We start from the raw sequence: 13,637 nt of genomic DNA on the forward strand, positions 1-13,637 counted from the left end.
CCGAGCGGGACCTGGCGGCAACGCGAAGGGCCACCAAGGCCTGCCACAGCAGACAGGCGGAAGGGACCTGCAGGGCCCCGGCGGAGGGAACGGCCCCAAGCGGCTCCCGCCACGGCTCCAGCCCCGCTCACCTCACGACCTCCTCGCCCACGTCCAGGCCGAAATCCCCGCGCAGGTGCTGGATGCACCAGGCCAGGAGCGGGCCGCGCGCCGCCATCTCCCGCGCGGGGGAAGGCGAACGGCGCCGCACCGCACCGCCACTGCCCGGCCCCCCCCGGCAACGCGCCCGCCGCGCCGCCGTTCCGGCGCCGCAGGGACCTCCCCGCGCTGGAGGCGAGCGGAGGCGGCCCTTGGCCCCGCCGCGGCGCGGAGGAAGCGGGGCAGGCAGGTGAGCTGAGGCCGGAGGAGCAGCAGCAAACCCTGCCTCCGCTGAGGTTCTCCCCAGGCCCGGCTGGGAGGGAGGAGGCCGAGCCGGCCGCACGGAGGGCTCGGGCGCATAGGGAAGGTGCCCCAGGCTTCCCGCTGTGCTCCACCGCGTACCTGAGCTGCCTCCTCCTGTCCAGCCTGAGGGGAAGGGGCGAGGGCTCTGTCAGGACACGACCAGGCCCCGCCAGCCCGCACCCTGCCGGGCTTCCAAGGGCTGAGCTCGGGGCTGGGGCCTGCGCACCTTCCCCGCCACAGGCAGGGCCGAGGTTCGAATCCCCAGAGTACTGCCTGCACCCTCCGCTCCACAGCCCCGCACAGATCTGATCTCGCCTGCAAACTATTTAATCAGAGCTTTTTCTCGCCCACAGACAGGTTCCCCGTGTCCCTGAATCTCTTCACCCCCACACTCACAAGGTACAGACGGTCCCAGCACTCTGCCAAAATGACCCCTGGCTCCAAAACCCGCTCCCTTCCCTCTGCCCGCAGTCAGGAAACGGCTGCAGAGCCAGCACTTCCCTCGCTTGGAGAACAACTCCTCTGAAGTCAAAGGCCACAAGTGGTGTAAGTTTGCATGGAAGAAAAAATGCAGCTCGCCAGTCTATGTAGGCTTGCAGGGAGAGGAGGGAATAGTTAGGGTTAGGCTTAGGCTTTGTGTGTCACAGTCCACTCTAAAAAACTAAAACACACCCCAAACAGAGCAGAAAAATATTCTTCTTAGCTCATGTTTCACATATGCCAGCACTGCAAGGTAGAAGGGAATGGAGAGCTATGCCATCGTTGGAAAAAAAAAAAAAAGGCCAGCACTAAAAGCCTGATTAAGCAAAGACACATTAGGATGAACATTGAGATATAAAGGCAGCGATAACTACTGGAAAAGGAGGGAATGTATGTGGGACCAACAGCTGCTGAGACATTGGATGTACTGGAGAACAAAATGTTTTCTTAGAAAAAATGCAGCTCCAGCTGTGTATCAGTGAGGATCATTGCCTGGGCCAAGGCAAAAGCCCCCAGACCCAGCAGCTGCCAGACTAGGGCGCAGTGAGACCCTCAGCTGCCTGCACAGCTCACATCATGTTCACAGGGTGCAGCTGCCACAAAGGAGCCTCGCATCAGGGAGACTGTGATTTAATTTGCCATTACACGATCTTTGACTGAAACTGGGGGTGCCTGGCCTTCCCCCCCCCGGCCCCCGCCATGTGCTGCTTAGTTAAATCTTCCTACAGCAAGACTTTGTTTGCACGTCAGAGGGAGCTCCAGGCATAGCCTGGAGGCAGGAGAAAATCGGTGATGCCATCCTTTCATCCTAGTTGCTGGGCTCCATGCCTAGCTAGGCTCCCAATCTTGCCTTGGTGTCCCTCCTGGCATGCTATCCTGCTCACCAGGGACCTGGACACTGCTCACCAGGGACCTGGATTACCCTCTGGCACTACCCATCCATTGACGTGCCACCATGACACTTGCCCAGTCCTGTGGTGCGTTTGATCCAGGGACAGGTCATGCTTGAAAAGACCACAAAGTATCATCTCCCACCTACAAGAAGGGCAGAGTGGCTGAGATTTGCAAATCCCCTCAGCATGGAACTAAGGTGAGAGAACAGCCAAGGTCTGTACATAAACATCAGCTTTAATGGAACAAACATTCTGTAAACGTTGACCCTCTCACAATTATATCCACCTAAGCTATGCAGTTTTATGGGAAGCTGAGGTAGGCCTTGTGTTACTTAACAGCTTTACAAGAAAAGAGAGAGAAGGTGCTAGAGAGAGGGAGATCACCAGTCCTAGATCCAGCACTGGACCTGCCAGCACGGGTGTTTGATGCAGAGAAAGAGCGAGCTAGAGAGGCCCCTGTGTTTTGGCCCCGGCTCCTAGACTTCTGGAAGCTCCTTTCGGCCCAGTTCCAGGAGTGGCTGAGACACAGTCAGTGCAGGCCGCAGCCTGTGACCCCCTTTCCCTACTTCTGAGACCTTCTCGGGGCATTATCTGGGCTCATGGTAGTCACTTAGGCCTTGTCCCTTACACAAAGAAACATCATTTTTGGCCAGAGCAGTCCTCCCACCCTGTTCCCTGTGAACTCACGCTGAATGTGCCTGAACTCACACTGGTGCAGGAAAAAAGCATCTTGACCAAGGTGTGATGGTGCAGGGCTTTCTATGCTCCCGGCCATCGTCACTCGCTGACATTTTTTAAAGTGCTGTAGGCAGGCAGCAGACTGCAGAGCCAAGGCTTTTCTTTTGCGAGCAGCTGGGAAGGGAACAAACTCCCTCGGGAAGGCTGGCTGGTTTTGGTGGCACTGCCCGCAGCTGAGCACAGCCGTCACCCTCTGTGGCAGCCGAGAGCGGTGTCGCGGGGCTGCGGCCGCGTCGGCGAGGCCGAGGCCAGTGACGGCCTGCGGCGGGGATGGCGCAGCAGGAGCCCCGCCGCGCAGCGTGGCTCGGGGGTCCGTGTGCCGCCCCCTGCCCGCGGCAGCGCTGGGGCTGAGGGCTGCCCGGCCCGCGAGGCAGGCTGCGGCGGGGGCCATGGCCGTGGCCGCGCGGCCTTCGGCGGCCCAGTGCGTCCCGGACGGGCGTACCTACCCGGGGGGCCGCGGCAGCCGGCGCTCAGCGGCGGCTGAGGCGCCGAGGGGAGCGCCGTGAGGGGCACCCGCGCTGCGGGGAGCGGGCTGAGGGGGCACACGCTGAAGGGGGCCGCGTTCAGGTCCCGGCCCCAGGCGGGCGGGCTGCGGGGAGCGCGCGTCGCGCCGTACGGAGGGAAGAGGCCCCGCGCGCCTCGGCGCTCGCGCTGGCGGCCGCAGGGCAATAGCGTTTCCCCACGGGCGGCGGCCTCTCCCGCGCGGGCCGGGCGGCGGCGGCGCGAGGGGCAGGGCAAGGCGGGGCGGGGCGGGGCGGGCCGGGGCGGGCGGGGGCGGGCCCCGGCGGCCGCTACCGCAAGGGCGCAGACCGGGCCGGGGGCTGGGGGTAGTCGTCGTCGCCGCCGCTCTGGTCTGCCTGCTGGGCTGGGCTGCAGCCGCCTCAACGCGGGGCCATCGCCGGCCGCCTGCCGAGGTGAGAGCGGGGCGCGGCGGTCTGCGCCGGTGGCCTCTCCCCGCAGGCAGGGGCATCCCGGTGTGCGAGGCCTGCGAGCCCCTCGGTGGCTCCTGTATATCATGCAGCCGTTACTTTTTGATTGCTTTGTGCCTGTCAGACTTGCATGATCATGCTGGTTCTGTTTGTGGAAAGCAGAGCCCCAGGTTTTTCATACAGTGAAGCATTCTGAAAAGACATCAGTGTCATTTCTTTATTGAAGTAAAAACTGTTAATGATGACCTCTTTGTCCCAAGGTGGGGAAACAGGATTTGGAAAGACACCGGTGAGGTGGAAGGGCAGCTGTCACTTGCTATGATTTAGAGCTGAAGTTTAATTAAAGCAAAGTGGATGATTCTAATCAAAACCCTGGAAGCCTGAGGAGCAATGAACTGCTAAAAATGTATAAAACTTGTTATGGTAAAGCGCCTGAGGCTGCCACACAAATTCTGGGGTAAATTATATGAAAAAGCGAGTGGGGTCTTGTGGAAAAGAAGTGATGGGTCTTACTCTTGGGTTCTGCTTCGTCTTTTCCTTAAAGCACCACAAAGGATCAGGTGAGCTGATGAGAAGGTGAATGTTTGCATGTGAGGAGAAATCAGTGGCAGCTCTAGTAGATCAGCCAGGTATATTTATCGTGGAGCAAGTGGTGAATTCTGGCTAAAAGCCTCTTCCTGAAAAGTCTACAAGTAAAATGGAGGGTTGTTACAAAAAAGCAGTTCAAATCGTTTGAATGAGAAGTAGCAAGTGAAGATTTCTTTGGAACAGATTTTTTTTTTAATTATGTAAATTAAGGGGAATAAGTTTGTGATAATGTGCTGTACAAACTACAGGCTTCTTTGCCCTGACATCACAAAAAATAACAAAAATAACAAAAATAACCTGCTTTCTGATTATTTTTCATTGAACTGAAGCACAGTACTAGTAAGATAACACAGTGACCAGGCTGTTAAGATCTTCCCTGCACTCCCTGTGGCGAGCCGGTCGGTATCTGTCTCGTGCAGGAGATGGGTCAGCTGGCACTCTGACAGCCGGCGTTTTCTGTCTTGGTGCAGAAAGGCCAGGAAGATCTTAATGGTTTTAGTAGCTTTATTACTTAGCCTTTCTGGCAAAGGACAGATTCTCAACATACAGAAATACTCTCTTACCCCTTCATTAGCCTGAATGTACTCCTGGTGCCACTGAGGGCTCGTTTGTGTGAGGATACGGGCTGGCATAGTTCTGATGCTCACACTTAATGAGACCAGGGGTAGGCATTCCCAAGTGGGGAATCGCACATCTGCCCTGCTGTAAAATCTCACAAAAGAGCAAAACTCAGTATTAAGGAGCAGCTTAAATGGTTTTTGCTTCAAATAAATAAATAAATATGCTCACTCTGCAGATACAGTCCTACTGTTTACATCAGGAAATGCAATCTTGAAGCTAAAGCCCAAAGTTTTTTTCCAGGAACAGCAGTCTCTGGGCAAAATGCAGGAAAAGGTGTTTGCTTGCTTACATTCCCATCCCTGTGGGAATACAGGAGAGTTAACTTCAGTGTGTGAGTGGGGATGCTGCACTGGAGCTGATTTAGCTCTAGCTGTGCCTCTGATGCTAACTTTTGAGTTCAGCTTTGTATGGGAAACTGGAATAGCACGCAGCTATTCTGAAAATGAGTAGAATTATCTTAAGAGGGAGATACTGCTGAAGCAAAAGAGCTCCGGATGACCCAAAATAGAATTTATAGATAAGAGCCCAAAGAATTGCAGAAGATTTCCACATCTAAAAGCTTCCCTGTTGTGTTTTTAGTTTTTTTCTCCAGCTATTGTTGATCTAGTAAAATTTTCCTTAAAATAGCACTTGGGGAACTATACCTGTGCTGTGCGACCCCAAATATATTGCTAAACAATTTCTATCTATCGCTACAAATGCTTTTGTCTAGCAATATAATTAATAGCAAAGTTTAACATGGTAAAGAAAGGTCATGTATGGTGTTGAAAATAAATTTCAGACAAGGATGAAGTGGCTGCATCACTATACTTTGTGTAATGTTACAGCACCTAGCAGAGGTTACCCCTGTGCAATGGGATTTCTAGAGTCTTAGGGCAAGAGGTATAGTCTGGAAAACCTCTTAAGGGGAACAGTCAGGTGGAAATCCGGTTAGTCATTATTACTACAAAGTAGTTTTCACTTTTGAGCTCATTTCTTGTAAGTTTGAAGAATTATTAAATAACTCCTCTTTTGGTTAAATCCATATAAACAGTGCAACTTCTTGATTCTTTACAGGGCCAGAGGGAAAGAAGAGGAATACAAAACCAGCTAAAGCCTGGTGCTTGTGAAGGCCATCCATAATTAGAATATTCAATTTAATTTATAAAATAGAGAATGGGAGCAATTTGAGACCTGCAGCAAAAGTAAGACCCACTGCTGTGACTCAGCATTGACCGATGTATTAATCTCAACTTACTAATATGCTTTTAAATGTTACAGAAACTTCGCATACCAGCCACTATAACAGAGTTTGACTCTAGGTTTCTTCTGAATCAATAAGCTGAAAGATTGATTCCTTTATGGAAGTACCTTTTTTATTAATAGCGCTCCATCTTGTGCCCTGGAAAAGGTACCCTGAACAAAGAAACCCCTGGGCAATTATACACTTCCAATTTAAGTTCCCCACCCCTCATGCAATAGTTAGGACTAGTAGTAATATTAATGTCTGGGGTCTTCTTGCTTTTTATTGGTTTGTTTTGTTTGCTGCTTCATTACTAAGAAGTTGCTAAGTGGTCATCTTACACAATATGACATCCTTTTAGGTCAGTTTGGGCTGATTCTGTAGTTCGGTATTCAGCATGTTGGAATAAGATTGTTACAGGTCATATACCAGGATCTACAGGATTTGTCTACTTCAACTGTTAATCTTTAAGCTGCTAGGTCTGTCTGTTCTAGCTTTTATTAATGTTTAAGCTGCTAGCTCGAAGTTTTGGCTTAACTTTTTCTACAACAATCTACTTTTTTAAAAGACGTAAATACCGAGAGTTGACAATAGATGTCAGCAGCATCTCCAGCTACCAAATGCTGGACTGTGCCAGGGACCAGGGCAACTGCTCATACAGCCTTCTTCAAGTTAATTTATTTAAGTAACATGCAGGGAATATATAAGCATATGGATGAGAGACTGAAATTGCTCATAATTTCCTAAGAGTTAGTGTTATCTTGCCAGATAATGGTCTCCCCAGGAAAATGGCATCAACAAAATCACCCACCGTTTCATCAGCTAAATCACCGTGGTCAAAGCCGGCGCTGGAGGGGCAGTGATGGGCAGTGAGGAGAACCTGCACCCCCAGACCAGATTTTTTTCCCCCATCTCCAACACGTGGTTTTCTGCAGATAGTCCAAATTATTTTTCTGACCCTTGAGATGAGAACATCACAGCCTTGAGAGCACTAATGAGCATAAAACTGCCCTGCATGGCCTCAGCTGGCCCCACACTCACACCTGAAAGATCCAGGAGCACCCCCTGAACCCAGCTGGGGGCACCGGGACCTTTCCTGGGGGTGCTGGATGGAGCTACATCATGAGTGGTTCAGTGCTGGTCCCGGCTCCTTGATGGCTCTTGCTCCACCAAGCCAACCCAGGCCAGCAGGAGCATGGTTTCTTCCCTGGAAAAAGGGCTGGTTCTCCACGGACTGGCCCAAACGCCCCTTCTCCCTCCATGCTGGGGCTTGGACTGAGCTGCTGCCAGGTGGTTGGTGATGTTGGGGGTGGGAAGGGGGAAAGGGGCAAGGGGTGGCTTGCAGAGAGAGCCAGCAAGGGGGACATGGAGACTGGGTGGGAGCACAGGGGGTTCACTGCTGGCATGGCTGGACATGTGTTTCAGTAGGTGCCCTTTAATGCTCCAAAAGTAACTGCAAAATGAGCACAAACAGGGTATTTAGGAGAGGAGACAGTAGTGTTGAGAAAATAAGAAATCCTAAGGTTCTAATATGTTGCATTTTAAATCTTGGGGGCAAAATTGCTTTGTCTGGGCAAGAGAGAGCAATGGGACAGACCCCATCGTTTCCATCCCTGTAGCCTGAGGCTTTTCTCTGTTGAAGTAACATGAGATAATCAGAAATTGCTGCTGCTTCAGAGCATTTTCAAGCTTCTCCCCTCATGTCCAAAACAGGCCAGACTGAGCATTTCTGTTGGCTGTAGCTAGGCTGGGCTGGAAGGATCTCCTCCGGCTGTCCTGCAGCCAGGGCCGTGCAGGGGGGCAGCTGTTTGGCAGGGTGAGCAGATGTCCCTGCCGCAGGGATGAAGACCGAGGGGAGGGGGAAAGGGCCATCAGCTGTCAGGCTGCAGCCCTCTCACCCTGCTGTGGGAAATCCAAAGTGAAGCCTCAGGACCCCATCTCCCAGATGAGGGGGTTTCATCTTTTTTTTTCTGAATTTCAATGCTTCTCCCCCCCAAAAAAAAAAATAAAAAAAGCAGCTGTTACCACACTATGCTGCACTGTGGCATGTACGATGTCCACTTTATATTGCTGGCTTTTTACTTCCTGCTCCTTCAAATAAAGCCTCCCTGCTGCAGACGCCACAGTTTTGTGTTCAGATGCTGCTTGCTTTGCTAAGGGAGTTGCACAGGATGCCCTCTCTCACAGGAGTGCTGTTAATTTCAGTAAATGCCAAGCCTGTTCACATATATTCCTGCTCCGGATTGAATGATTACAGAGGCAGCTATGTCCATTGGGAGTGAGAAGGACAAGACCCGGGTACCTTCTCATGCTTCATGGTTGCTCCTCTGCTCTCTCTCTCTCCTGCCAAAAAATGTTCTTTTAATCTTTTTATTTATTCTTTGACTTTGTTTTATTTCTCTTTGCACGCCCACAGCCAGCATTACCCAAAAGGATACAAGGTCTCTTTGCACTTGTGCCTTGCAGGATCCCCACTGCCCACGCTGCGGTGTCGGGGTGGTGCCTCCCTGTGCCTGATCCTGAACAGGAGCGTCATTGTCCTTCCCAATGCCCTGCACAAAGGGGTATTGTCCTGCCCACCAGCTCCAGCCAGAGCAACAAGCTGGTTCATCCCAACTGGAGACACTGCAGCAGTTTCAAGAATAAAAGCAGGACATTTCATCTCTGTTCATAATAAGGCGCTTGGGAATCAGGCCGGTTTCTCACCTGTCTTGGTCAAGGATGAGGAGCCGAGTGTTGGCCAGTAAAACCCCTGGTGGGGTGGTCCTAACTCACCCAAAACGTCTTTGAGTCAGCTGTGAGCTCCCTTCACCCCATATGTCTTTCAACACGCAGGCTGGTCTTTGATAAACTCCCATAGGATTATTGTGGGGCTAATGAGAATCTGCATGTTTAATATGACTTAATGAAAGAATTACTAAGGCTACAATTGTTGGATGATAAACACGTTTTCAGAATTAAGATGCTCTTTGGGAGCTCCCAGATGGTTCAGAGCATAAATGGGGGAAAATTCAGGTGACCATAGAATTTCTATCTGAATGGCGAAGTGTATTTCAAAATGCAAACAGGGATGCGACTGCCCCTGAGCCCTCCGGGGATGCGCGTGCAGCTCCAGAATAACATAAGCTGCTTCGGCGAATCTGTACCATTTTCTGCGCATGGCACTTAAAAAATGGGGGCCTTGAAACCGAACATTGCAGAAGTGCTTCATCCCCAGTGCCTCTTCTTTTTATCAAAGATGGACTGATGCTAATAGTATTTTTTTCCCTTAGTAATATCACAAAGAATCAAAAAATGCAAAATAAGCTCATCCCAGAGCAGAGGCTTGGAATAGTGTCAAGTCGTGCTGATGCGGGGATGGGCTGTTTGGGTGGGTGGATTAAGACATTCTATTTTTGATAATAATATCAACTTAAAAGGTATAATATTGTAACTGAGTCGGCAGGCTGCATGTGTATAATGAAAGAAAGAGTAAGCAAAAAAGCTAAAGTGAAATATTAGCAATTTTACTAAAACCAGGCTTTACTTTCAGCTTAATTATGGCACCAGGGGAAAATTTACAATCCCGCCTCAGGAATATGAGGTAGTGGGGAAAACATGTAATTTAAATGCCTAAATTTTGGACCTAAACAAATTCTCCAGGTGATTTTTCAAAGTTAACCCGCGGCTCATCCTTGGCACGGGCCATGGGCTGGTGGGCTGTGCAGCGTGGTTACCGAGGCTGCCCGCGGGTGGGGGGCCGGCGTGCCGTGTGCCGGAACCAAGCGTTTCCTCGCCGTGTTTTTTAACCGGTTTTCAAGGAATATTTCGGTTTACAGCATTCACCTAGGAAACGCGAGCCCTTGGCCAGGCGCGGCCTGGGAGGTTCGGGTGACGGCCCCCGCGGTGTCTGCTCCCGCCCTGCCCCGTCCCCTCGGCGGCGGCTGGGAGCTGGGGCCTCACGGGCTTTCCGCGGGCCGGGGGCTGCGGCGGGAGCGGCCTGTGCCACCCCAGCGCTTTGCAGCCCCGTTGTTCCCCTCCCACAGGCGCGGCGGCTGTTTGCGGGCCGGGAGCAGCGGGAGGGACAGACAGCAGCTGCGGTGAGGCGGGGCGCTGCGCCCCGGGCACAGCCTAACCCCCTCGGCCCCGCTCAGCTCCCCTCCCCGCGGCCTGCCCGCTGCCGCGCCGGGCACCACTTCCGCCTAGCGACGGAACGCGGTTGCTAGGGCGAGCCCGGTGCCCCGGAAACGGGCGCGGGCGGCGCGGCCGCGCTGCTGCCATAGGGCGGTGCTCGCCGTGGGGCGGGGCGGCGGGCTGAGCGCTTCCGGGTCGGGGCCCTCCCCGTCGAGCGCGGCGGAGGGAGGAGCCGCGGCGGGGCGCGGGGAGAGCAGTGGCGGTGCCTGGCCCAGCCCAGCCCAGCCCAGCTCAGCCCAGCTCAGCTCAGCTCGGCCCAGCCCGGCCCGGCCCAGCTCAGCTCGCCCGCCCACCTGCCAGGGAGCCCAGCGCCGCCGCAGCCAGGTACGGGCGCGGGGGGCGGCGGGGCTGCCGTCGCTGCGGGGTCTGGGCGGTGGCGGGGGCGGGCGCTTCCCTCCGCGGCGCGGCCCGGCAGCCTTCCCGGGGCCGCGCCTCCCGCCGTGGCGGGGGAGGCTCCGCCGGGCTCGCCGCTTCAGCCCTCCCCGGGGCGGGGGGAACCTGCCGCGCTTCTCCCGGCGTGAAAGGCTGCGGCGGGGGTCGGGGGCCAGACGGGGCTGGCGCTGGGGGCCGCGGGGGCTCCCCTGGAACGGCCTGAGAGGCCCCTGGGTGAGCGCGGCTGCTGGCCCAGCTGGACGCCGGGGGGGTCCCGCCTCGCCCCGGGGAGCGGGCGGGGAGACCGGCTGGGTGAGGGGCTCGGCCGCCCGGGGGAGGCGCGGAGTCGCTTTTTCCTGTGCGTGGGGCCGTTAGCTGCCCGCCTGGGGGGGAGGCGGGTGCGGGGCGGGGGGCGCACCTCGGGGTGGCTGTGGGCAATCGCCGGCCGGGGCTGGGGCCGGGGCAGGGCAAGGCCCCTGGTGGGGACCGCAGGCGGCTTGGGACCTCTTTTTCTAAAGCTGATGGTGTTCCCGGATCTAAGGGGAACAAAGCACTCCGTGTGACCGTGCCTGTATTTACAACTTCTTTGTGTGGAGAAGTTACCTGTTCCCCCCGTATCTGGGAAACATACATACGTGCTGTTTGACACAGTATGAAACTTCAGGGGCTGGGGTTCGTTGTCTTGTCCAAATTGTCATGAGATTGTTGTCTTCCCTTCCCAATGGGTTTCACTGCTGGCAACCGTCCTCTATGGCCTTTCTCAACCTTGACTTGACGTTTCAGTGCATAGAAAGTGTTGCCCAGCTCCCAGCCAGTCACTGATACCTGCTGCCTCCTCTCTCCTGGCTTCATGTCCGCCATCACCCTTCCCGTGTGAGATTTTCCACTTTCCTCGTTGTCAGCTCCTGGTGGCCTGGTTGAAGTCACGCTGTCATGGGTGTGATCTCGGATTTGATTTTTTTTTTTTTTAATCAGTGACCTAATGCATATGTGTAACCAGCTTATGCTGCCACTCCCCAAGTTCTTCAGGACTTGCCTTTTCCTTCTCTCAGCTCCTCAGCTACTGGCTGTGATTTGCCTAAATAAACCATCTTCTCTACATCCCCAATTTAATGCTGTGGTGGTAACTTGGACTCTGTCAACCTGCTGGGAGAGGACGATGGGTGAACTGAGAAGTATAAGCTTTGTTCCCATTGAGAAGCTCTTACCAAATATTAGCAGCACTTTCCCACAGATGCATTCCAAAAAATACAAAGAGTGCCTTTGAGTTACGAGTTTAGGGAGGTTGCTTTCTTCAGGCTGCAAAAGCTGTGGAGGATTCCTCACTGCTTGCCAGTTGCTGAAGTTTTGGAAGTGTTGCCTAGGTGGTGAAATGTTACTGATAGGAGAATTTGGGTTTTATTACATTGCTGTTGTAGAGAGACGCACAGAGTGGTCTTCTCTCTGTGAAGCTGGGCTGACACTAGAGCTCTTTGAGTCTGGGATGAGCTGGAGATGCTGCCAGTGATAAATATCAACAAGAGTTCTTGTACAGGGAGGGTGACCCCTGGCAAGTTGTGACCAGATAAGAAAGGAATTTAAATATCATGGTGTGTAGAAAAAAAAATAATTCTTAGTAAAAAAATAAAACAACCTGATGCACTTAGAAAGTGTGAAAGATCGTGGTGAGAACTGGCCAAGGGAATCTCTGCTCTCCAAATTGAGATTCTAGCTGCCGGTGTAGTGGTACTGTGGTACAGCTGATAGTGCAACCTTTTGGCAAAAGTATTGCTGACTCCAGTGAAATTTTAGACTATCCCCTTGAAAAAATCAGAGCTTTACACTTATGCTTTGCATAAGTACCTAAACTTTGTTTAGGTACAAGTGTTTCTTCAAATGTTGCCTGCCCTGAAATTGCTTTTTCTGGACTCAGCAAAGTGTCTAGCTGATGCCTTTTTTATTTTTTAAGAGCTGTTGGGCTGTGAGGAACATGAGGCACAGCTCTCTGCTTTACTCTGCAAGTCCATAGCACCATATTTTCAACTGCTGGCCTAAAGTCTTTGCTGCCTTAAGCTGATTTGGGCTTCTTGCTTTGATTTTCATGTGAAAAGATCTTCTGTTATCCTCTGGCCATGTTGGTTGGAAACTTGCACCAGATTCGCACAACAAATTTATCTGTGGCCAGGACATACCTATCTATGTTTGTGCCAGTGTTGCCTCTTATAAAAACGGCTCTTCCCTCCTTTGGTGCTTTCAGAAAGCACTCACCTCTTGGCTTCTTATTTCCAAACCATGCACACCAACCTTGCAGTTGCCTTTTTACGTTCTCTGTTGGTCTTTTATGTACATGGGTTTGCTTAAAGATAATAATCCCTGAATGCCCTTGACCGGAGCAGGGCACAGAATGACAGGGGAGGTCTCTCTGGGATGCTGTGTGGTGCCACAGGTAATTTCTTTGTGCCATTATCTTTCACATCTGAATCAGGTTGGTGCCTCACAGGTCACAGCAGCAAGCTAATAACTTGTGTGTGTCTCGTTTTTCCCTTGGATTAAAGAGCTTTCCAGTTCATAGTACTATTTCTTGCGAAGTCTGAAGTGTATGACCTTGCCTCATTCCAGTCCATTTATCTTACTCTTCTGTAGGAGGTTTTTATGCTGTTCCAGGTCTCTGTATTGACAACTATTTGACTTCCTGTGCCAAAGTTGCTGATGGAAACTATCCTGGTGAGAGTGATCAAGCAGACAGGTCCACAGAGCTCCATTGCAAGAGGGGTTAGGAGCTGAGTGAGATCGTAAGTGCAGCCTAGTCCACAGCCACTTACTGCCTTCCTTACACTGAGATTGCCCCCTTTTTCGTGGTTTTTAAACTAATTTCCAGCTCTTCTGAAGCAATCAGCTGCTGCATATTTTCAGGTTAACAGATGAAATCCTTCATAATGCCTTAAAAAGTGCTGCCAGATGAGACCAGGAATCCATCTGGCCTGGTATCCTGCTCACTGGTAACCAGTAGCAGATGCCTGGGGAGGGGAGTATGCAGATACAGCAGATCTGGTCTGGGGAAGTATTGCTTTATTTTTCTCTCTCCAGCATTTTATGACCTCCCTGAGCCAGGTGTTTGAATTTAGTAACCTTCATACTTCTCTTTTGTGGATTTGTCCTCTCACTTTGAATCATCTTGATATTCACTACCTTGCAGAGAGA

The 13,637-nt window shown here is 52.5% G+C and overlaps 2 protein-coding genes and 1 long non-coding RNA gene across 13 annotated transcripts in view; 2 read left to right on the plus strand and 1 right to left on the minus strand.

The window, feature by feature from the left end:
* TRIP4 (thyroid hormone receptor interactor 4) overlaps positions 1-288 on the minus strand; it is a 51,120-nt gene extending 50,832 nt beyond the window's left edge. For 2 of the 3 annotated variants that reach the window (XM_055717439.1, XM_055717438.1), the window contains exon 1: positions 132-288. In XM_055717439.1, coding sequence (XP_055573414.1) covers positions 132-217 — 86 coding nt within the window. In that variant the 5' untranslated portion in view covers positions 218-288. The remainder of the gene's footprint in view (positions 1-131) is intronic. The other variant, XR_008733396.1, reaches the window with a different exon arrangement.
* Positions 289-3,339: 3,051 nt separating this feature from the next.
* On the plus strand, positions 3,340-8,795 carry LOC114015411 (uncharacterized). 3 transcript variants are annotated; one of them, XR_003559326.2, is made up of 3 exons: positions 3,340-4,110; positions 5,747-5,874; positions 8,329-8,795. It is a non-coding gene; the product is annotated as an uncharacterized LOC114015411 (long non-coding RNA). The 3 variants fall into 3 exon arrangements; XR_008733398.1 differs by having other exon boundaries at positions 3,340-3,466; XR_008733399.1 differs by having other exon boundaries at positions 3,340-3,466; positions 8,379-8,795.
* Positions 8,796-10,287: 1,492 nt separating this feature from the next.
* CSNK1G1 (casein kinase 1 gamma 1) overlaps positions 10,288-13,637 on the plus strand; it is a 108,201-nt gene continuing 104,851 nt past the window's right edge. For 4 of the 7 annotated variants that reach the window (XM_055717446.1, XM_055717445.1, XM_055717451.1 and 1 more), the window contains exon 1: positions 10,288-10,409. The gene's annotated coding sequence lies outside the window, so the exon portion shown is untranslated. The remainder of the gene's footprint in view (positions 10,410-13,637) is intronic. The other 3 variants (XM_055717447.1, XM_055717449.1, XM_055717450.1) reach the window with 1 other exon arrangement.

This window comes from Falco cherrug, chromosome 7, assembly GCF_023634085.1.
Source record: "Falco cherrug isolate bFalChe1 chromosome 7, bFalChe1.pri, whole genome shotgun sequence".
In the NCBI taxonomy this organism is placed as follows: Eukaryota; Metazoa; Chordata; class Aves; order Falconiformes; family Falconidae; genus Falco; species Falco cherrug.